The 21,913-nt window shown below is 39.3% G+C and overlaps 6 protein-coding genes and 1 long non-coding RNA gene across 23 annotated transcripts; 1 reads left to right on the top strand and 6 right to left on the bottom strand.

Annotated features, from left to right (window-relative positions):
* Nucleotides 1–570: 570 nt before the first annotated feature.
* Nucleotides 571–1,206, bottom strand: LOC123474418. Its single transcript, XM_045176538.1, has 2 exons — nucleotides 732–1,206; nucleotides 571–665 (listed from the first exon to the last, which is right to left on the bottom strand). The coding sequence occupies exons 1-2, from the start codon at nucleotides 1,107–1,109 to the stop codon at nucleotides 624–626; spliced, it is 420 nt and encodes a 139-aa protein (XP_045032473.1). The 5' UTR covers nucleotides 1,110–1,206; the 3' UTR covers nucleotides 571–623.
* A 133-nt stretch (nucleotides 1,207–1,339) lies between these two features.
* LOC123474420 (protein spinster homolog 1-like) lies at nucleotides 1,340–4,389 on the bottom strand. The gene is given in 11 exon segments (XM_045176558.1): nucleotides 1,340–1,573; nucleotides 1,793–1,836; nucleotides 1,907–2,145; nucleotides 2,272–2,370; nucleotides 2,502–2,778; nucleotides 2,837–2,968; nucleotides 3,042–3,245; nucleotides 3,328–3,546; nucleotides 3,609–3,741; nucleotides 3,860–4,069; nucleotides 4,135–4,389. Coding segments are annotated over 11 exon segments (1,851 nt in total). The 5' UTR covers nucleotides 4,292–4,389; the 3' UTR covers nucleotides 1,340–1,436.
* Nucleotides 4,390–4,629: 240 nt separating this feature from the next.
* Nucleotides 4,630–18,126, bottom strand: LOC123466530 (protein spinster-like). Of its 3 annotated transcripts, XM_045176515.1 has the most exons (15): nucleotides 18,021–18,126; nucleotides 17,851–17,955; nucleotides 7,422–7,648; nucleotides 7,209–7,341; nucleotides 6,995–7,119; nucleotides 6,828–6,918; nucleotides 6,354–6,407; nucleotides 6,140–6,286; nucleotides 6,032–6,062; nucleotides 5,837–5,952; nucleotides 5,675–5,771; nucleotides 5,438–5,602; nucleotides 5,254–5,352; nucleotides 4,973–5,167; nucleotides 4,630–4,911 (listed from the first exon to the last, which is right to left on the bottom strand). In XM_045176515.1, the coding sequence occupies exons 3-15, from the start codon at nucleotides 7,606–7,608 to the stop codon at nucleotides 4,720–4,722; spliced, it is 1,632 nt and encodes a 543-aa protein (XP_045032450.1). In that variant the 5' UTR covers nucleotides 7,609–7,648; nucleotides 17,851–17,955; nucleotides 18,021–18,126; the 3' UTR covers nucleotides 4,630–4,719. The 3 variants fall into 3 exon arrangements, with proteins under 3 accessions (XP_045032450.1, XP_045032445.1, XP_045032439.1); XM_045176510.1 differs by lacking the exons at nucleotides 17,851–17,955; nucleotides 18,021–18,126 and adding an exon at nucleotides 17,681–17,816; XM_045176504.1 differs by lacking the exons at nucleotides 17,851–17,955; nucleotides 18,021–18,126 and adding an exon at nucleotides 17,614–17,682 and having other exon boundaries at nucleotides 7,422–7,645.
* LOC123474416 lies at nucleotides 9,453–11,197 on the bottom strand. Its single transcript, XM_045176534.1, has 6 exons — nucleotides 10,635–11,197; nucleotides 10,330–10,565; nucleotides 10,232–10,256; nucleotides 10,064–10,162; nucleotides 9,760–9,995; nucleotides 9,453–9,607 (listed from the first exon to the last, which is right to left on the bottom strand). The coding sequence occupies exons 1-5, from the start codon at nucleotides 11,093–11,095 to the stop codon at nucleotides 9,968–9,970; spliced, it is 849 nt and encodes a 282-aa protein (XP_045032469.1). The 5' UTR covers nucleotides 11,096–11,197; the 3' UTR covers nucleotides 9,453–9,607; nucleotides 9,760–9,967.
* On the bottom strand, nucleotides 11,326–14,355 carry LOC116924064 (protein spinster). The gene is made up of 12 exons (XM_032930650.2): nucleotides 14,105–14,355; nucleotides 13,830–14,039; nucleotides 13,579–13,711; nucleotides 13,301–13,516; nucleotides 13,018–13,218; nucleotides 12,813–12,944; nucleotides 12,518–12,754; nucleotides 12,415–12,439; nucleotides 12,252–12,350; nucleotides 11,889–12,124; nucleotides 11,775–11,818; nucleotides 11,326–11,566 (listed from the first exon to the last, which is right to left on the bottom strand). The coding sequence occupies exons 1-12, from the start codon at nucleotides 14,259–14,261 to the stop codon at nucleotides 11,430–11,432; spliced, it is 1,827 nt and encodes a 608-aa protein (XP_032786541.2). The 5' UTR covers nucleotides 14,262–14,355; the 3' UTR covers nucleotides 11,326–11,429.
* LOC116933169 (protein spinster) lies at nucleotides 14,591–17,576 on the bottom strand. Its single transcript, XM_045176526.1, has 13 exons — nucleotides 17,390–17,576; nucleotides 17,177–17,309; nucleotides 16,963–17,087; nucleotides 16,796–16,886; nucleotides 16,322–16,375; nucleotides 16,108–16,254; nucleotides 16,000–16,030; nucleotides 15,805–15,920; nucleotides 15,643–15,739; nucleotides 15,406–15,570; nucleotides 15,222–15,320; nucleotides 14,941–15,135; nucleotides 14,591–14,879 (listed from the first exon to the last, which is right to left on the bottom strand). Exons 1-13 carry the CDS (start codon nucleotides 17,574–17,576, stop codon nucleotides 14,688–14,690), a joined length of 1,632 nt encoding a protein of 543 aa, XP_045032461.1. The 3' UTR covers nucleotides 14,591–14,687.
* On the top strand, nucleotides 17,279–21,767 carry LOC116924721. 15 transcript variants are annotated; one of them, XR_006649253.1, is made up of 11 exons: nucleotides 17,581–17,723; nucleotides 17,812–18,926; nucleotides 19,195–19,341; nucleotides 19,408–19,546; nucleotides 19,688–19,788; nucleotides 19,889–19,996; nucleotides 20,073–20,189; nucleotides 20,639–20,983; nucleotides 21,077–21,119; nucleotides 21,180–21,452; nucleotides 21,528–21,767. It is a non-coding gene; the product is annotated as an uncharacterized LOC116924721 (long non-coding RNA). The 15 variants fall into 15 exon arrangements; XR_006649225.1 differs by having other exon boundaries at nucleotides 19,889–20,016; XR_006649228.1 differs by adding an exon at nucleotides 17,279–17,418 and having other exon boundaries at nucleotides 17,511–17,723; nucleotides 19,688–20,189.
* Nucleotides 21,768–21,913: the final 146 nt, after the last annotated feature.

The raw sequence follows: 21,913 nt of genomic DNA, 5'->3' as shown, positions 1-21,913 counted from the left end.
GTGATACGCAAGGAATACAACAAGATTTAAATAGAACTATTTGTTGACATGCTGATACCACATCAACCTGTCGCATGCATACAAACAGACCACCGCTTTACGTAATTCATCAATGAACCGCCAACTTTATCAAAACTAAATCAGTAAAATTTACAATAACAGAAAACCTTTGGAAATTATTTCAAGTATACTAGTTCATTTCTGCGATTGCGCTGCATATAGTAGTTATTTATTTAAGAATTTAACTTAACGACGGTGAACCAAACGAAATGGTTACAAGTATTCGCTGATAACAATGGTGGGAGGGGTAACTGTTGGCTTGTTGCTTATAGAATCATCGACTGTTGATTCAGACTGAACGGAATTATCATTTTTAATTCGATTTATGGCCGCAGCTCGATCAACTTCCGCTTTGTCATCGATGATCGTCCACGACGTGGCGATGAAGGCAAATGCACCAAGAACCTAAATCAAAAAGTCTTGTTTTGTTTAACTATAAAATGAGAATAGAATTAACTATTTTTACCTGAATGAATAAAGCAATAAACAAGGCGTATTGAAGGGCCGTAAAGTCCCGCTCGGCTGTCGTGACATCAATGGGTGACAAGTCACAATCTTGCTCTTCAATTGGAAGCGTCCCATGCGTCCGTGAAGCGATCCATGTACTTTAATAGATTAACAAAACACAAGATGATGACGGTCATGTACTGGCGTTTAGTCATTTGCTTAACCTCTTCAATGGATGTCGCGGACGAAGTCATTGAAGACGATGATGCACGGCTGTCATTTAACTTCTCTTCTTTGCCAATTGATGTAGAATCTTTTTTCATTGACAATGAGGACGATTTTTCTTCATCTACCTGAATGGATGGTTTGACGTCAGTGTCGCTTTCTGCTGTCGTCTCGTGTGTGTTTTCTTCGACACCGATTGAATTTGATCTTCTCGACGATAAAGACTTGTTATCAGCATTGTCGTGTTTGTGATCAACTGGTTCGACGAGTTGCTGTTCTGGTTTCTCGTCCTTTTGAGCCTCCGGTTTCTCATCCTCGATGTGAATCTGGTCGATAACCGACTGATGGTTGCCGGTTTCTGGGGCGTCCGTATCCATTAGCAATCCGCAACGTCCTCTTCTCTAAAAATGAAGAACCAAACAGAACGGCGGCTGTTGAATTCCCAGATGATGGGAACCAACTAAACCCAAAGTGTTGGACACTTTTATTTATATCTATACGTTTATTTTTCGTGTGGTGAGACTTGAAAGGTTTAGATTACGTCTTATCTGTACTGTGTTGTGATATGCTATAAAAACATAACCTTAAACGCAGACACACAAGGATATGACGATACAAATCCATTTAATCATGCTATTATTTGTTGTAAAGCCCAAATCGATACACCTTAATTAATACATGTAACATATTCCGTTTAAGAATTTTCACGTCTCGCGTGCAAGTACATCACAAGCATCTTCTTGGAATGCTGTCGACAAATTCATTTGAGGCACTTCGGGTTTAGCTGCTGTAAACTTCGTTTGCTGTTCGGTCATTTCCAGTTGCTCCATTTCGTTGTTTTCTGTATGTTTTAAAAATTCACAATATTAAAATTTGATTGTTTACGTCACTTTTCGTGGATGAATCGGCAACGTTAGACCTTCCCTCAAACATTTCACGAATAATTCAGTGTCATTCAAGCAAAAAAATGTTGGTTAAAAAACCCTTATTGCGTCAGTCGATTCAGCCACTACTAAACGTTTGTCCAGCGAACACAAAGGGCCTAGAGCTTATCGTTTACCTGTCACTGCCTTGTCAACTAAGGCTTTGTCCTTTACAAAATACCTGGAATAAAATTTGAAACGTTTAACTTGATTACAGAATTCAATGTGTTGATAAAAGAGGTGGATAATACTTTGCGCTGGCAAAGAAGAAAACTGCGCTAAGTTCTCCTGCAATGATTGTCCCAATAAAAAACGTATTCCGCAAAGAGAGAAAGTCTATGTCGACCGTCTCGGGATCGATGAACGATGAACCGGAGCAGTTGTTGCTAACGGAGGATTCGTTCAACATCATCGCATCGCCATAGTAATCATACGATGGCATCTTTGTTTCTGACGCATTAGTAAGTGATGCTTTGAAGCTGTCAGATACCTTTGGAATGATAAAAGAAAAGAAACAGTTATAAAGAAAGAACTATAGAATCATTTTCATTTGATTTTATGTTCTCTAAAGATCGCCTTTGTTTTGTATCAGATCTATTCATGTATAATTACATACCAGACCGATTATGTATGGAGATAAGGCATCTCCAAAGGCATGATAAATGAAGATAAAGAATCCTGCCGCCGTGGCACGTCTTGTTGGGATAACAACATACTATAAACCGAAAATGAATTAAACGAAAGCTAATTACAACGACTTGCAATAAATGAAGGCCTACCAAAAGAATGTCATGGACTGGAAACCCTAAAATACAAGAAGGAAAATTCACTAAACAAAGAAGACGCAGAAGGTAATGAATAATTTGATTATACGTGTACCTACCAGTTGACGTTGAGGAGCCATTGGGCGAAGAAAAGGATGACATATGTTAGAATAGGAGGGCCGGTAGCAACATAATAACCGGAACAGAACAATAGAGCAGCTATTAACATGCTGTAACCGCAAACTTTAGGATCGGCATTTGGATAACATTTCCTTAGCTTTTGGCCGAGCAGCGATCCTGTGGTGACGCCAATTATTCCAGCCAGAGCTGCCTTAGCGCAGACGATTGAAGAAACTGGTCTTTAATGAAATCCCAGACAGGTAATGAATGCTATTTTTTTAAAAATTATTCCTGTACTTGGCATATGAAACATCTTCGCCTTTCGTTGTGGCTTGTCCTAGCGCAATAAATTTTGGACCCCACCAGGCCATAGCTCCGGCGACGAATGATGTTAGAGTCTTACCAAATGTTGCAAATATGTAGGTTTTGCTAATGTTGGGAAACATGATAAAGTTCGAACATTTGTTGTTATTTTTCATATTAAAATGTGTCAAGGATTTACTTCTTTCTCAGGTATTTGAGATCGTCACAGAAGCCAGAAGTTGAGGATAGCCTGGATCCCTCGGCTTCTCCTCTGGGTGGCTCTTGCACAACAAAAACGATGAGCAAAACGGCTACGAAACCCAAAACAGGTGTGACTCGAAGACCCCATTGCCAAGAACCGAAAGCACTAGCCATCTCTGCACCAACGATAAACCCTAGACCACTTTAATTCATCGATATATTTGCAAAGCATTTCAATCACAAGCTTTATAACGAAATTAAATCAGTTCTAGTTCTGGATCTACCTTCCGACTGGTACGGCGCTATAGTAAAGGATGATGAGAAACTTGGACCGGACATCGCCTTTGCCCACATCTAAAATGATAGTCGGCGACACGGTGGAGAACATCAATTCACCGATGCCTACCAAAATCCTCGACGTTAAGAGGAGAACGTAGGTTCCGGAGAACGATCCAGCCACATTTGAAACACCCCAAAGAGTGATACCGACTCCCATGATGATCCTGTTTTAAATGGAAGGATAATTTAAGTAATGAAGTAGGATATGAACGAAAGAATTGAAAACCTGCGGGAGAATCTGTCACTCAGGTAGCCGAAAATAGGAAAAAATATCATGCAGGAAGCAATGAAGGCAGTTGAGAGTAAACCACCTTGAGCATCGCTGATTCCGAAAGCGCATTGGACCTCCGGTAAAATACCTGAATGTTAACCCAATAAATTATACCCTTAACAAAGCGCTTAATAAAACAAAAGATAAAAATGCTTTTCTACACGATTAGAGAGCCACAAATATGATAACAATAGAGGAAATCTTACCCGCAATAGTGAACCTATCAATGTACTTCAATAGATTGACATAGCAAAGGATTATAACGGTTGCGTATTGACGCGTCGACATTTTCTTAACTTCATCACTTGTTTTCGTTGGACAAGAAATCGATGGTGTTCCACTGTCGTCACTTGGCTTCTGCTTAGTTGAATCCAAAGACGAATCCCCTGTATATACATTGAAAACGGAAGCTTTTTCTTCAATTGTATTTAGTGAAATTGATCCATCGTTATCAATCTTTGGCTGTTTAATTTGTTTTCACCTGCGACAAAAGATGTTGAGGAGGATGAGGATAGCGACTGTTTGTAACTATCAGTTTTCTGGTGGGAATCAAAGATCGAATTTTGGGTTTCTTCCGGCTGTGTCTGATAGCTTCCATTCTGCACGGGAACTTGTTCGTTTACGTTTGTCGAATCCATTAGAAATTTACCTGTAACTGCGTGGAATGTTGATTCAAGTGTTTCTAGATTCTCAGTTGGTAGAAACTAAGACCGAAATCACGAAGGCTGAGATTGATATATGCGTCATTAGTTTTTCGATACTGGGTGGGGCTTAAACGTCCGTCCTCTATTGTGATACGGAAGGAATACAACAAGATATAAATAGAACTATTTGTTGATATGCTGATACCACATCAACCTGTCGTATGCACAAACAGACCACTTTTTATGCTTTACGTAATTCATCAATGAACCACCAACTTTATCAAAACTAAATCAGTAAAATTTCCAATAACAGAAAACCTTTGGAAATTATTTCAAGCATACTAGTTCATTTCTGCGATTGCGCTGCATAGTAGTTATTTATTTAAGAATTTAACTTAACGACGGTGAACCAAACGAAATGGTTACAAGTATTCGCTGATAACAATGGTGGGAGGGGGTACTGTTGGCTTGTTGCTTATCGAATCATCGACTGTTGATTCAGACTGAGCGGAATTATCATTTTTAATTGGATTTATGGCCGCAGCTCGATCAACTTCCGCTTTGTCATCGATGATCGTCCACGACGTGGCGATGAAGGCAAATGCACCAAGAACCTAAATCAAAAAGTCTTGTTTTGTTTAACTATAAAATGAGAATAGAATTAACTATTTTTACCTGAATGAATAAAGCAATAAACAAGGCGTATTGAAGGGCCGTAAAGTCCCGCTCGGCTGTCGTGACATCAATGGGTGACAAGTCACAATCTTGCTCTTCAATTGGAAGCGTCCCATTACGTAAAAACGACGACGGAGACGCAAGGTACTTGGTACTGTAGCCCGAATCCACGAGTGGTTTAAATGCATCCGATAACTAAACATCAAAATACAACAATGGTCATAGGGCCCTTCCATTTTTCACGTGATTTAAGGAGAAAGAATAATGCGTAGGCTACTAACCAATCCAATGATGTATGGGCTTCCAGCATCACCAAGGACGTGATTCAAGAGAATCTGGAGGGCTTTAGCAGATGATCTTCTCGTAGGAACAATTGTGTACTACAATGGTCATGTTTGAAAATTAAACCAATGCTTTCTTTGATGAGTTAGTGTCTAAGTGTTAAGTTAGTTAAGTCACGCGTACCATAAGCATGTCAGTAGCAAGTGCCCAATTCAAGTTGAGAAACCATTGGCCGAAGAAGAAGGTAATGTAAGTGGGAGCTTCAGGACCGCGGGCTAAGATTGTCATAGCGAAAATGAGTGGTACGCTAGCCAGAACTCCAAAACCACAAATTTCCGGGTCGATCGTCTTCAAGTCGTGACAGAAAAAAAGATTTAAAAATTTTCGCTAAATAAAAGGAACGGTAAATAACTGAGCTACCGGATATTTGCCGCGTAGTTTTGTTCCCATTAAAGAACCGAAAATCACACCCATAAGGCCAGTCACGACCGTTATGAATCCAAAGACCAATGACACTCTGTAAATCAAACGGAAAGAGTAAGCTAAGTTAATCAGTGTATTTTAACTGTTGCTTTCATATACCTGCCGAGGAGATCACGGATATCTTCCGACTGTTGCTCTTCTTGCGTCACCAGTCCTAATGTGATGTATTTAGGTCCCCATGCTCCGAACGCTCCAGCAATGAAAGCCACAGCTGTCTATGCGTCGAAAAGGTATCCAATTCACGGTAAATGTAGTAGAAATAATGTGACTATATTATTAACAATTATTACATACCGTGGCGATGCTGATCCAAATGTAACTTCCACTAAAGAAAACACAGGCAAATGTGTAGCAATTTCATTATGGGGATTTCAAAATATCAATGGTTTATGTCTGTAATACTGTGTGGCGAAATATTTTAGGTCATTCATCCACGATGTGGTTTTCATCCTACTACCCTCGCTCTGGCCGCGTGGTGGATCCTGGAGGAACAGCAGGATTAAAACAACGGTTATGAATCCGAAAACGGGCGTCACTCTCAAACCCCATCTATAAAAAAATAAATTTCTTTATTAGCACAACCAATGTTTGCAAATCATAGACCTAGTTTACTTACCGCCAATCGTCGGCTGCCGTGGCGACTTCAGCGAAAATAATATAACCCAATCCACTGCCATGAAAATCATGAAAATTTGGTTAGTAAAGAATTTTGAAGTTCGTTTAGTACAACAACAACCGATGCGCGTCAATTGTGACACGTGACGAGTACTTATAAACTCTATCGTACCATCACCCCGATAACGGATTATTGTCAGTTAATGTTCAGACTTGTTTGAATTGGATTTGACGTTTGTTTACAAAGTGAAACGAAAAAAATAGCTATGCAACTCGACCATGGGGTCTTGCGGGTTATTTTATCATGCCGGGCAGATAAAGAATGTTTTTAAAAATCCCTTTCTCTCCTAATCGAAATCCGTAAAAGATAGTAAACATTGGGTAAAGACAGTTTGACTAAATGTCCACATTTTAAATCCACGTGCAATCAAAGTGGAATCGGTAATCAGAGAAGCAGACACTGAATGATAGATACCTTCCCACTGGAATAGCGAAGTAATAAACAGCAAGGTATTTCGAGCGGACGTTACTGGCGTAGAGATCGCTGATAATTGCCGGGGCCAAAGCTGAAGAGTTCGTGTAGAAAATCAAAGTGAAATTATTAATATGCCAAAATAAGCCCATTGCAAGTGAACAACGTACAGCTAAAACAGGCTTCCCCGACGCCTGTCAACGATCTGACGACGATAAACGACCACAGTTCCGGCATAAAACTAGCCGTTAATGTGGCGCAAGACCAGAAAAAGATTCCAAGTACCAAAATTAACCTGTACAAATTTAGAAAAATGATATCATTGTTGATGTCCGATACTCATTAGACAAATGGATTGTGTAAAATATGAGAGAAAATACAAGCCTTCGAGAGTATCGGTCTCCTAGGTAACCGACCACAGGAGAAAAAATGACGTAAGGAATGATAAACGCTGTTTGTAAGAGACCGGCTTGTGAGTCAGTAGCTCCTAGATCGCACTGGATTGCTGTCAGGATACCTGCATATCATTTTTTTAAAATCAGAATAAAAGGCATTTTATTTAAAAAAACGGCAAAGGATCTGCTTAACCCAGCTTACCGGCGATGCCGAATCGATCCATGTAGTAGGTGAGATTGAAAAAACAAAGAATGCAAACGGTAGCTACTTTCAAGCGAGATCGTTTGTTGCTTTCCACTTGAACAGTTTCATTCTCCGTTAGTTGAAATTTTTCTTTATTGCCATCGGAAGTTGTTTCTGATAACTGGCTGTCTGTTCCGGCATCCATTGTGATCGATCTTCACGGACGTGAAAAGGCCCTTAACCATCTAGTGACTTCTCCTGTCTGCGCAATTCTTTTGTAAAACTTTTGTAAAATAAAAACCAAAAATAAATAAACAGACGTTCCAGTCGTTTTGGAGATGTGCTTTTAAGAGGATTTTCCGAAATATGATTGAAATACGATACGAGTTCGTAAATACGATACGTCTTAGTTTAGAAATTTATTGTTATTTATTTATATGATGCGATGGTTCTGTTGTTTATTTTTATTGTTCTTCCAGTTTCTTTAGTCGTTTCATCTCGTCATTTTCTATATCCAGAGAATAAACAAAGAAAAACTCCCATTCATAAAAAAATTAGATCGGATCAAATTCGACAATAGAGCAGTAAAACATCCTGCGTTGCGCGTTCTCCACAAATGCGCAAAATCTCATTTGTGTCCAAGTTGGTCTGCTGCGGCAGCAGCGTCTTATGGAGAAACCAACTTCTTCATGTTAGAAATTATGTTTTCATAACTATAATTTAGATTTCCCTCTTTTCTTCCTAGCAGTGGGTACCCTATTCATAATTTCATTTCCCATTTTTTTTCTAGCCCCAGTTCTATCTAGTTTATTTTTATTTTATTATTGTTTGTAAGTGGCTCGTCTCTTTTAGCCGAAGAATTTCGTTTGCTGCCAGAAATTCGTCTGCTACAAGGGGATGAGCAACAAACCATTCACAAACAATAGTTAAATAAAAATAAACCAGATAGAACTGGGGCTAGAAAAAAATTAGGAAATGAATAAAGGAATAGGGATTCAAAATTTTTAATAGAAATAGATAGATCTTGATGAGGGCTATTGATATCTGTAAATATTATTTAATTTGAACTTATAGTTTTTCCGCAAAAAATTATTTAAGTTTTACATATATCAGGGAGGTGGGGGTTACCCGATACCCGTGAAACCACACCGACCTTAACAAAAAATTGTAAACCGGTTTACTACCTTAGTAAAAAATTTTTAATGCGATAATTTTGAACAAATGGATAGATCTTATCAAGAGCTACCCATTCCTGCAACTTTTTTCAAATATAGAGCTTATAGTTTACTGATTATAATTCATTTTGTTTCACGATCCGTCAAACCACACCGACAAAAATATCCAATCGGTTTACTACTCGGTTAGGTATTTTTTAAGTAAAAATTTTACGGAAGTGGATAGCCCCCATCATCGGCTATCCATTTCTGTAAAATTTGTTTATTTAGACCTAATATGGTTACCTATAAAGCTATTTTAATTTTGTGTACTGGGATAGAGGGATTACCCGAGACACGTTAAACCGTACCGACCTACCTACCTGAAAAATAGCTGATGGGTCATTACTCGGGTAGGTGCTTATCAAGCGGTTTTCTTTCGTTTAAAATACCCACTTTAAAAGATATGGCCCAGCCTTAACTTAAAATGGGTGTGCAAGTGAAGGAAAATAAATAAAACTATGATGTATTGCAAAAAACAAGTCAAATAGGGTACACAGTAATGATATCGGATTTTGGAACCGGTTCCACTACCCGAATGCCCATGAGTGGAAATTCACAATTATTACAGTAATTTTAATGAAATTATACCGTTGCTTAATTAAGTAATATTCTAATAAATGAAAAAAAAATATAAAGTTAAAAGGCATTGTATTACGGAAAGGAAACAGAAAGAAAAATAAACAATAAACATAAATAATAACAAACACCAAAAAAAAAAATAACTGCTCGGGGTTTTATGTTTTTGCCTGACAGGGTTCAGGTCCCTGAACGAGATGGAGTTGCAACTGAATGCGTTAGGCAAGTTGCGCTAGTGTAGCGAATTGAGCTGCCTATCTCTTGCTGCAAATTGAGGCCAGGGACCTGAACCCTAACAGGAGTTGTCGTCATGTTTTGCCTGACAGCGTTCAGGCCCCTGAACGAGATGGAGTTGCTCTATACATACCTCTCACTGCTTTTTCAACGGCTGCCTTGTCTTTGACAATGTACCTAAATTGTTTCGAAATTTAAACAAAAAAAAAGTGGATAAGAATTAGGCGTGATCATTGCTTCTTTACTGTTTGTTTGTTCCGTCCCAGCCAAACGATTGGTTTCAATTTCTGGAACAAGATGTAAGTAAAAACATAGTAGGGAACAATTACCAAGCGTTTGCGAAAAAGAAATAAGCACTGAGCGCCGCAATGATGGTCGTAATGAACAGCGAATACTGAAGCGCTTGAAATTCGATGTCAACCGTCTCCGTGTCGATGAACGAAGAACCGGAGCAGTTGTTGCTAGCGGAAGATTCATCCAGCATCATCGCACCACCATAGTAATCGTACGGTGACATCTTTGTTTCTGCCGCAGCAGTCAGTGACTTTTTGAAACTGTCTGATACCTGTAAGATTCATTGAAAACTATCAGATGATTCGATTCCGTTTAATCCGAGGATCCTATGACATATACCACTCCAACGATGTAAGGAGATCCGGCATCACCCAGAGCGTGGGATACAAGGATGGAAAAAGCTTCAGCCGTTGAACGCCTCGTTGGAATAACGACGTACTACATCAGAGCAAAACAAAACAGTTCAAATTGAATGGATGGTAAACATTAGAACAGTTTAAAGTATACCAGAAGGATGTCACCGACGGGCGCCCTGAACAAGAGGATTGCAAAAGGAGAATTATAGGCAAGCAATAGATATTCGCGCAACATTCAAAACGATTTACCAATTAACGTTAAGGAACCACTGGCCGAAGAAGAGGACGATGTACATTGACACAGGAGGACCTGATGCAATGGAGCAACCCCAAAGAGTAATGGAGCGCAGATGACCATACTCCAAGCGCAAACTTGTGCATCGGCAGTTGGATAACGTTTCCTCAATTTCTGTCCGACAAGCGATCCGGATGCGACACCCACAACGTCGGCCAAAGCCGCTTCAAATCCTACTATTAGCGACACCCTTTAATTTTACAATTAATTATTAGTGTTTTTTTTTCGTCTCAGTTATAAAGCACTATATATAGGCTACCTGGTATAAGAAACATCTTCGCCTAATGTTGTAGCCTGGATGATGATGACGGTCATGTACTGGCGTTTAGTCATTTGCTTAACCTCTTCAATGGATGTCGCGGACGAAGTCATTGAAGACGATGATGCACGGCTGTCATTTAACTTCTCTTCTTTGCCAATTGATGTCGAATCTTTTTTGATTGGCAATGAGGACGATTTTTCTTCATCTACCTGAATGGATGGTTTGACGTCAGTGTCGCTTTCTGCTGTCGTCTTGTGTGTGTTTTCTTCGACACCGATTGAATTTGATCTTCTCGACGATAAAGACTTGTTATCAGCATTGTCGTGTTTGTGATCAACTGGTTCGACGAGTTGCTGTTCTGGTTTCTCGTCCTTTTGAGCCTCCGGTTTCTCATCCTCGATGTGAATCTGGTCGATAACCGACTGATGGTTGCCGGTTTCTGGGGCGTCCGTATCCATTAGCAATCCGCAACGTCCTCTTCTCTAAAAATGAAGAACCAAACAGAACGGCGGCTGTTGAATTCCCAGATGATGGGAACCAACTAAACCCAGAATGTTGGACACTTTTATTTATATCTATACGTTTATTTTTCGTGTGGTGAGACTTGAAAGGTTTAGATTACGTCTTATCTGTACTGTGTTGTGATATGCTATAAAAACATAACCTTAAACGCAGACACACAAGGATATGACGATACAAATCCATTTAATCATGCTATTATTTGTTGTAAAGCCCAAATCGATACACCTTAATTAATACATTTAACATATTCCGTATTCCGTTTAAAAATTTTCACGTCTTGAGTGCAAGTACATCACAAGCATCTTCTGGGAGTGCTGTCGACAAATTCATTTGAGGCACTGCGGGTTTAGCTGCTGTAAACTTCGTTTGCTGTTCGGTCATTTCCAGTCGCTTCATTTCGTTGTTTTCTGTATGTTTTAAAAATTCACAATATTAAAATTTGATTGTTTACGTCACTTTTTGTGGATGAATCGGCAACGTTAGACCTTTTCACGAATAATTCAGTGTCATTCAAGCAAAAAAATGTTCGTTAAAAAACCCTTATTGCGTCAGTCGATTCAGCCACTACTAAACGTTTGTCCAGCAAACACAAAGAGCCTAGAGCTTATCGTTTACCTGTCACTGCCTTGTCAACTAAGGTTTTGTCCTTTACAATATACCTGGAATAAAATTCGAAACGTTTAACTTGATTTCAGAATTCAATGTGTTGATAAAAGAGGTGGGTAATACCATGCGCTGGCAAAGAAGAAAACTGCGCTAAGTTCTGCAATGATTGTCCCAATTAAAAACGCATACTGCAAAGAGAGAAAGTCTATGTCGACCGTCTCGGGATCGATGAACGATGAACCGGAGCAGTTGTTGCTAGCGGAGGATTCGTCCAACATCATCGCACCGCCATAGTAATCATACGATGGCATCTTTGTTTCTGACGCAGCAGTAAGTGATGCTTTGAAGCTGTCAGATATCTTCGGAATGATAAAGGAAAACAAACAGTTATAAAGAAAAAAACTATCGAATCATTTTCATTTGATTTTATGTTCTCTAAAGATCGCCTTTGTCTTGTATCAGATCTATTCATGTATAATTACATACCAGACCGGTTATGTATGGAGATCCGGCATCTCCTAGGGCATGAGAAATGAGGATAAAGAATCCTTCCGCCGTGGCACGTCTTGTTGGGATAACAACATACTATAAACCGAAAATGAATTAAACGAAAGCTAATTACAACGGCTCGCAATAAATGAAGGCATACCAAAAGAATGTCACCGACTGGAGCCCTAAGTTACAAGCAGGAAAATTCACTAAACACAGAAGACGCAGAAGGTAATGAATAATTTGATTATACGTGTACCTACCAGTTGACGTTGAGGAGCCATTGGGCGAAGAAAAGGATGACATATGTTGGTATAGGAGGGCCGGCAGCAACATAACAACCCCAGTAAAACAATGGAGCAGCTATCAACATGCTCCAAGCGCAAACTTGAGGATCGGCAGTTGGATAACGTTTCCTTAGCTTTTGGCCGAGCAGCGATCCTGTGGCGACGCCAATTATTCCAGCCAGAGCTGCCTCAGCGCCGACGATTGAAGAAACTCTTTAATGAAATCCCAGACAGGTAATGAATGCTATTTTTTAAAAAATTATTCCTGTACTTGGCATATGAAACATCTTCGCCTTTCGTTGTGGCTTGTCCTAGCGCAATAAATTTTGGACCCCACCAGGCCATTGCTCCGGCGACGAATGATGTTAGAGTCCCACCAGCTGTTGCAAATATGTAGGTTTTGCTAATGTTGGGAAACATGGTAAAGTTCGAACATTTGTTGTTATTTTTCATATTAAAATGTGTCGAGGATTTACTTCTTTCCCAGGTATTTGAGATCGTCCCAGTAAGAAGTTGCGGATAGCTTGGATCCCTCGGCTTCTCCTCTAGGTGGCTCTTGCACAACAAAAACGATGAGCAAAACTGCGACGAAACCCAAAACAGGTGTGACTCGAAGACCCCATTGCCAAGAACCGAAAGCACTAGCCATCGCTGCACCAACGATAAACCCTAGACCACTTTAATTCATCGATATATTTGCAAAGCATTTCAATCACAAGCTTTATAACGAAATTAAATCAGTTCTAGTGCTGGATCTACCTTCCGACTGGTACTGCGATATAGTAAAGGATGAGAAACTTGGACCGGACATCGCCCTTGCACACATCTGAAATGATAGTCGGCGACACGGTGGAGAACATCGATTCACCGATGCCTACCAAAATCCTCGACGTTAAGAGGAGACCGTAAGTTTCGGAGAACGATCCAGCCAAATTTGAAACACCCCAAAAAGTGATACCGACTCCCATGATGATCCTGTTTTAAATGGAAGGATAATTCAAGTAATGTAGTAGGATATGAACGAAAAGATTGAAAACCTGCGGGAGAATCTGTCACCCAGGTAGCCGAAAATAGGTGAAAATATCATGTAGGAAGCAATGAAGGCAGTTGAGAGTAAACCACCTTGAGCATCGCTGATGCCGAAAGCGCATTGGACCTCCGGTAAAATACCTGAATGTTAACCCAATAAATTATACCCTTAACAAAGCGCTTAATTAAACAAAAGATAAAAATGCTTTTCTACACGATTAGAGAGCCACAAATATGATAGCAATAGAGGAAATCTTACCCGCAATAGTGAACCTATCAATGTACTTCAATAGATTGACATAGCAAAGGATTATAACGGTTGCGTATTGACGCGTCGACATTTTCTTAACTTCATCACTTGTTTTCGTTGAACAAGAAATCGATGGTGTTCCACTGTCGTCACTTGGCTTCTGCTTAGTTGAATCCAAAGACGAATCCCCTGTATATACATTGAAAACGGAAGCTTTTTCTTCAATTGTATTTAGTGAAATTGATCCATCGTTATCGATCTTTGGCTGCTTAATTTGTTTTCACCTGCGACCAAAGATGTTGAGGAGGATGAGGATAGCGACTGTTTGTAACTATCAGTTTTCTGGTGGGAATCAACGATTGAATTTTGGGTTTCTTCCGGCTGTGTCTGATAGCTTCCATTCTGCACGGGAACTTGTTCGTTTACGTTTGTCGAATCCATTAGAAATTTACCTGTAACTGCGTGGAATGTTGATTCAAGTGTTTCTAGATTCTCAGTTGATAGAAACTAAGACCGAAATCACGAAGGCTGAGATTGATATATGCGTCATTAGTTTTTCGATACTGGGTGGGGCTTAAACGTCCGTCCTCTATTGTGATACGCAAGGAATACAACAAGATTTAAATAGAACTATTTGTTGACATGCTGATACCACATCAACCTGTCGCATGCATACAAACAGACCACCGCTTTACGTAATTCATCAATGAACCGCCAACTTTATCAAAACTAAATCAGTAAAATTTACAATAACAGAAAACCTTTGGAAATTATTTCAAGTATACTAGTTCATTTCTGCGATTGCGCTGCATATAGTAGTTATTTATTTAAGAATTTAACTTAACGACGGTGAACCAAACGAAATGGTTACAAGTATTCGCTGATAACAATGGTGGGAGGGGTAACTGTTGGCTTGTTGCTTATAGAATCATCGACTGTTGATTCAGACTGAACGGAATTATCATTTTTAATTCGATTTATGGCCGCAGCTCGATCAACTTCCGCTTTGTCATCGATGATCGTCCACGACGTGGCGATGAAGGCAAATGCACCAAGAACCTAAATCAAAAAGTCTTGTTTTGTTTAACTATAAAATGAGAATAGAATTAACTATTTTTACCTGAATGAATAAAGCAATAAACAAGGCGTATTGAAGGGCCGTAAAGTCCCGCTCGGCTGTCGTGACATCAATGGGTGACAAGTCACAATCTTGCTCTTCAATTGGAAGCGTCCCATTACGTAAAAACGACGACGGAGACGCAAGGTACTTGGTACTGTAGCCCGAGTCCACAAGTGGTTTAAATGCATCCGATAACTAAACATCAAAATACAACAATGGTCATAGGGCCATTCCATTTTTCACGTGATTTAAGGAGAAAGAATAATGCGTAGGCTACTAACCAATCCAATGATGTATGGGCTTCCAGCATCACCAAGGACGTGATTCAAGAGAATCTGGAGGGCTTTAGCAGATGATCTTCTCGTAGGAACAATTGTGTACTACAATGGTCATGTTTGAAAATTAAACCAATGCTTTCTTTGATGAGTTAGTGTCTAAGTGTTAAGTTAGTTAAGTCACGCGTACCATAAGCATGTCAGTAGCAAGTGCCCAATTCAAGTTGAGAAACCATTGGCCGAAGAAGAAGGTAATGTAAGTGGGAGCTTCAGGACCGCGGGCTAAGATTGTCATAGCGAAAATGAGTGGTACGCTAGCCAGAACTCCAAAACCACAAATTTCCGGGTCGATCGTCTTCAAGTCGTGACAGAAAAAAAGATTTAAAAAATTTCGCTAAATAAAAGGAACGGTAAATAACTGAATTACCGGATATTTGCCGCGTAGTTTTGTTCCCATTAAAGAACCGAAAATCACACCCATAAGGCCAGTCACGACCGTTATGAATCCAAAGACCAATGACACTCTGTAAATCAAACGGAAAGAGTAAGCTAAGTTAATCAGTGTATTTTAACTGTTGCTTTCATTTACCTGCCGAGGAGATCACTGATATCTTCCGACTGTTGCTCTTCTTGCGTCACCAGTCCTAATGTGATGTATTTAGGTCCCCATGCTCCGAACGCTCCAGCAATGAAAGCCACAGCTGTCTATGCGTCGAAAAGGTATCCAATTCACGGTAAATGTAGTAGAAATAATGTGACTATATTATTAACAATTATTACATACCGTGGCGATGCTGATCCAAATGTAACTTCCACTAAAGAAAACACAGGCAAATGTGTAGCAATTTCATTATTGTGATTTCAAAATATCAATGGTTTATATCTGTGTTACTGTGTGGCGAAATATTTTAGGTCATTCATCCACGATGTGGTTTTCATCCTACTACCCTCGCTCTGGCCGCGTGGTGGATCCTGGAGGAACAGCAGGATTAAAACAACGGTTATGAATCCGAAAACGGGCGTCACTCTCAAACCCCATCTATAAAAAAATAAATTTCTTTATTAGCACAACCAATGTTTGCAAATCATGGACCTAGTTTACTTACCGCCAATCGTCGGCTGCCGTGGCGACTTCAGCGAAAATAATATAACCCAATCCACTGCCATGAAAATCATGAAAATTTGGTTAGTAAAGAATTTTGAAGTTCGTTTAGTACAACAACAACCGATGCGCGTCAATTGTGACACGTGACGAGTACTTATAAACTCTATCGTACCATCACACCGATAACGGATTATTGTCAGTTAATGTTCAGACTTGTTTGAATTGGATTTGACGTTTGTTTACAAAGTGAAACGAAAAAAATAGCTATGCAACACGACCATGGGGTCTTGTGGGTTATTTTATCATGCCGGGCAGATAAAGAATGTTTTTAAAAATCCCTTTCTTTCCTAATCTAAATCCGTAAAAGATAGTAAACATTGGGTAAAGATAGTTTGGCTAAATGTCCACATTTTAAATCCACGTGCAATCAAAGTGGAATCGGTAATCAGAGAAGCAGACACTGAATGATAGATACCTTCCCACTGGAATAGCGAAGTAATAAACAGCAAGGTATTTCGAGCGGACGTTACTGGCGTAGAGATCGCTGATAATTGCCGGGGCCAAAGCTGAAGAGTTCGTGTAGAAAATCAAAGTGAAATTATTAATATGCCAAAATAAGCCCATTGCAAGTGAACAACGTACAGCTAAAACAGGCTTCCCCGACGCCTGTCAACGATCTGACGACGATAAACGACCACAGTTCCGGCATAAAACTAGCCGTTAATGTGGCGCAAGACCAGAAAAAGATTCCAAGTACCAAAATTAACCTGTACAAATTTAGAAAAATGATATCATTGTTGATGTCCGATACTCATTAGACAAATGGATTGTGTAAAATATGAGAGAAAATACAAGCCTTCGAGAGTATCGGTCTCCTAGGTAACCGACCACAGGAGAAAAAATGACGTAAGGAATGATAAACGCTGTTTGTAAGAGACCGGCTTGTGAGTCAGTAGCTCCTAGATCGCACTGGATTGCTGTCAGGATACCTACATATCATTTTTTTAAAATCAGAATAAAAGGCATTTTATTTTTAAAAACGGCAAAGGATCTGCTTAACCCAGCTTACCGGCGATGCCGAATCGATCCATGTAGTAGGTGAGATTGAAAAAACAAAGAATGCAAACGGTAGCTACTTTCAAGCGAGATCGTTTGTTGCTTTCCACTTGAACAGTTTCATTCTCCGTTAGTTGGAATTTTTCTTTATTGCCATCGGAAGTTGTTTCTGCTAACTGGCTGTCTGTTCCGGCATCCATTGTGATCGATCTTCACGGACGTGAAAAAGCCCTTAACCATCTAGTGATGAGACAAAACAAAACATTCGATTTGGGAAACGGTGGTTCTACCGATAACCACTCACGATTAAATAAAATCAGCACGATCAACTTAGCAAAAGTTCACAGGTACAATAGGACAAACGTTTCGTTCTCAAACGAAAACCAAAATTTTAAAAAACGAATCTTGTTTTCTTTTATTCGATTTGAACAATAGTAGACAGCATTACTGGCTCAGACAGAAAAAGGAACGGACCCCAGTTTCTCCCATAAGATCAGTTGATAGGAGTCAAGGGGCGTGGCTGGAATTGATAACGTATCGAAAGACGCTATTTAGGTTATTATGTACGTCAGCATGAATCTGAAAAAGTATATTATTTGAGGCTTTGAGCTTAATTTGAAACACGTGAAGTGCAATAGCATTACCATTCGCAACTGCACGTTTGGCTTTGTCTCTGTCGCCGAGAAGACACCACGATCCGACCAGAAAAAGGGCGGCATCGTCGGTAATCTGTGTTTTGATCACCTACATTTGCTACATAATTCCATTAGATTAGTGTAACCGTACATACCAGACCGCGATGATGAATGGATTGCTGGCATCGCTAAAAACATGAACTGACATGATATGGAACATCTCAGTGGTCGCTCGTCGGGTAGGTACGACCACGTACTTAAACCAATATTAAAAGAATCAAGTTTATAGTTCCAATTTCAAAGAAATTAAGAAGCTGTTTTGATGAGTACCAAAAGAATATTCTCCTGTCGGAAATTTCCGACCCAACGACAAGATTTTTTACTTGTTCATTTTCTGTATCTCTGATTCTCTGTGTTTAAGGATTGGGCAAGTCTAAACATGTTGCCGTCATTTTGCAATTCCTTTCTGTACCCCTTTCCCCAGTTTTGTGGAGAAAACTTTGCCTTGGGCTAAATTGGTCGAGTGCCGGAGTGCGACTCAGTAGAGTCAGTACTCAGTAGTCAGTTGTTCGTCCACTCCCGTGAAAGACAGGTATCACCTATAACAGACAATACAAAAAGTTTCATCAGACTTTTTTTTGGTGATCAATGTCGTAAAGTTTTTCGACATTTACGACCAAGGGCCAACTCAAATTGATTTAATTTTAATTTGTCTGTGGGTCATCCGGAAGGGTAGAAGAAAAGAATGGTATAAAATTCAAATCGTTACACTAAGCAAATTATCCGCAAACACCTTGTGTGCAAAGCACGTGATCGGTACAGAAGAGGGAAGATAGCTGGAAAGGAGAAATTTTCCAGGGCAGTATGAACTGACATCTAGTGGCCACCCGACTGCCCTCTGCCTGATCTCCTCATGTGAATACTTGGTCTTAGGACTCTTAGCAGAGTTATGGAATTGGAAACAAAGGGTTCCATGACTCTGGTCTTAGCTAGCTGGCTGATCAGATATTGCTCATCACGCATTTATTTTATTGGGTCATTCTTTGTAAAAAAAACTTCAGTCGCCTGTATCGTTATGTCGGGCTATGTTGCGACTACAACCTGATACCGATTTCTTTGCCATAACTTCTAATCGGATTTTTTACACTACAGAGATTAAAATATCTAATTCTTATTTTTGTAGGTTGTAAACCATGGAATGCTCACCAATTATCTGATGGTGTAAATCTACTTGACAGAGCTTAAATTGTCCAAATATTCTGAAACCTGAGAAAATTCCTGTCAGAAACATTTAGCAAAAGGTTAAATGACAGAAGCTCTTCCAACATTAGTTAACCAAATAGTTAAATATAGTTTATATCAGAATATGTTTTAAAAGTTCCACATGATGTTCTAGAAATTCCTGAAAACAGACAAAAATGATTATTGGAAAACTCAAGAATCGAGGAATAGAGTCCAATCAAAAACAAAACTTTGGTGGATGTAGTTCAAAACAAGACCGGAACATGTCAGAGGAAGGCACTGAATTCAAAATGGTAGTCTAATATGTTTGTGGTTCCAAATAGTATTCTGTCAATTGTTCCTATACTCTTGATAAATTTTAGGTCAGTTACATTGTATAGCTTTCAAATAACTTTCTGTTTGTTGTTCTTCTTCTTCTATCCTTTGAAATTTAGCTGTCATTAAGATGGAGATTCTACAAGTTCCCATCCCATTCAACAAGGTTTTTGTGGGCTCAACAATCTGGATAACACTTGGTTTTTGACCGTTGTTTCAAGTAGGGTAAATCATTCATAACTCAACTAATCATAGTGGTTGTAATTGGCATTTGTCGCTCATGTCAAATACTCCGACCATTCAACGGTACTTTTCGGAAGAGCGACTCATAATTCTCAGGAACTATTCGCCTTTCTCCTTTTGGATTGTAGGAAGAATGGATTGGATTTGAATCGGAAATTTGTTTAAGTTTTACATTGAACTCGATGGTATCGTATTGTTTCCCGTGGTACTGTTCATTTGCCTTCTACTCAATTGTCTTCAACAGTTGAAATTCTTTTTTAGGAAGTAGCAGGTGATCTTTGGAAAATTCTACTGAAACGGAACAATTCTGTATTAGTAGATTTCTTCCATGGAATGTTGAAGTCGACCTTGGGGTGTCACTAGTGCAACGAAATCTCGGTGAGCTTTGACCTGATTTTTTACTGATGGCTCCTAATGCAGTAAAAAAGCAAAGACCAATTGAGTTATATATGGCATGCTTAGACCATTAGCAGGAGTCTATGAGCTATCGAGTGATAGTACTAAAAACGGGTGTAATCCCAAATTTGACTGAAGTGTTATCTATGCGTTGCGGAATTCCAACCAATCACTTGACTGTAGCCTGCGTCCAACAACAGTAGTTTCACTAAGTGTTTCACGAACGAAAGCATGATTTCTCAAGTTAGCGAGGTTGATGTCTTATATGCCAAGTTGTTAACTTAGCATATTGGGGAATCTTGACACAGAGGCAAAGTTGCTAACTTAGCATATTGTGTCAAAGATGTCTTAAGTGCCAAAGATCTACTTAATTGTTGGTAAACCCATTACCCATGGTTTGGCCATCAATTTCTGTACTTTTACTCATTTAGGTGTGAGCTACTGGAAAAGCTTGAGACACTGGGCACTTGCTGTTTACGAGTGTACCTAACGAAGAGAAGACAAGGAATAATTACGGCTGTGATTCCATGTTTCTCATTCCTCAACTGCCTTGCGAAGGAATGGATCGTTACCAATCATACCGATGCGTAGTAACACGAGTGAAGCGTTATCTAAAAACATAAGATGACCTCATCACTCATACATCAGAGGCTCTGGCAATCTGTTTATCATCTAATGGTATCACGGACATCATTTTAAAAATCAAACTTTCTGCGAGAGTGAAATGGACACTAGAGATGCCGACGTGCCCTTCGACAACAGCTACAAACTGGCTAGTATGTAGATCAAATGACTCATTCTGTTGCAAAGGCGTCGCAATCTAACGGTTTTTTTTTCTATGGCTCCGGTCATGCTGAGTGAAAATCAAGTTTTGGCGAAATAGAGTAAAATGGAATACATTTATTCTTCCAGGTAACTTCGATATTCCTAGTTTATAGTATAGCTTATATCAAAACAGATTCAATATTACAGCAAAAAGTTTTTTATCTCGCGAATGGGACCTGGCTGTAAAATATGTTATCCACGATGCCGAAATTTCCGCCGAAGACACGTAACAGTACTTTAGTTAAAAGAACTCCTCAAAGTCTTTATCTCCATTGAACTATTGGGGGCTTATGATGTCTGATATTATTTTTCATTACGTTTTTTCTCAAATTTACAATTATGTATGGTCTTAGGTATTGGCCTACCTGTAAGAAGCATGTAATGACAACCAAGAAATTCAATTTGTTGTCGCTACCTCAGGTCATTCGTTTAAATATTTTTCTTATTTTTGGGCTGTGCAAGACAAACTTGATTCATTTTTGAAATTCCATATAGGTATGGCTCCTAATTCGATTGATCGAAGTCCAACAGATGCCGTTTATGACTTGGGCTCTCACCCCCTGCCTTCGCATGAAGCTTTGTCGGGAAGCTATCGGGAACTTTGCGAATATCTCAGTAATAAAGCCCGACTTCTTGTACCAACTGCTCTTATCTAATTGTAACCATTCAATTGAGAAATTTTGAAGAGATTTTGCACTGCCATCTATCGACAATTTACTCAGTAAATAAGCCCGACTTTTTGTACAAAAAGTTGCCCTTCGTTTATTTTAAAAAATGGTTGGTTTAACGAGAAAACCAATAGCATAATCGAAATCAGCGTTCAATTTTAATAATACCGTTTGATTTTAGTCGATTTTCAAGAGATGTCGTTTTTTTGCAGA

This window comes from Daphnia magna, linkage group LG1, assembly GCF_020631705.1.
Source record: "Daphnia magna isolate NIES linkage group LG1, ASM2063170v1.1, whole genome shotgun sequence".
NCBI lineage: Eukaryota > Metazoa > Arthropoda > Branchiopoda > Diplostraca > Daphniidae > Daphnia > Daphnia magna.
This window is presented reverse-complemented; position numbering and strand designations above follow the sequence as displayed.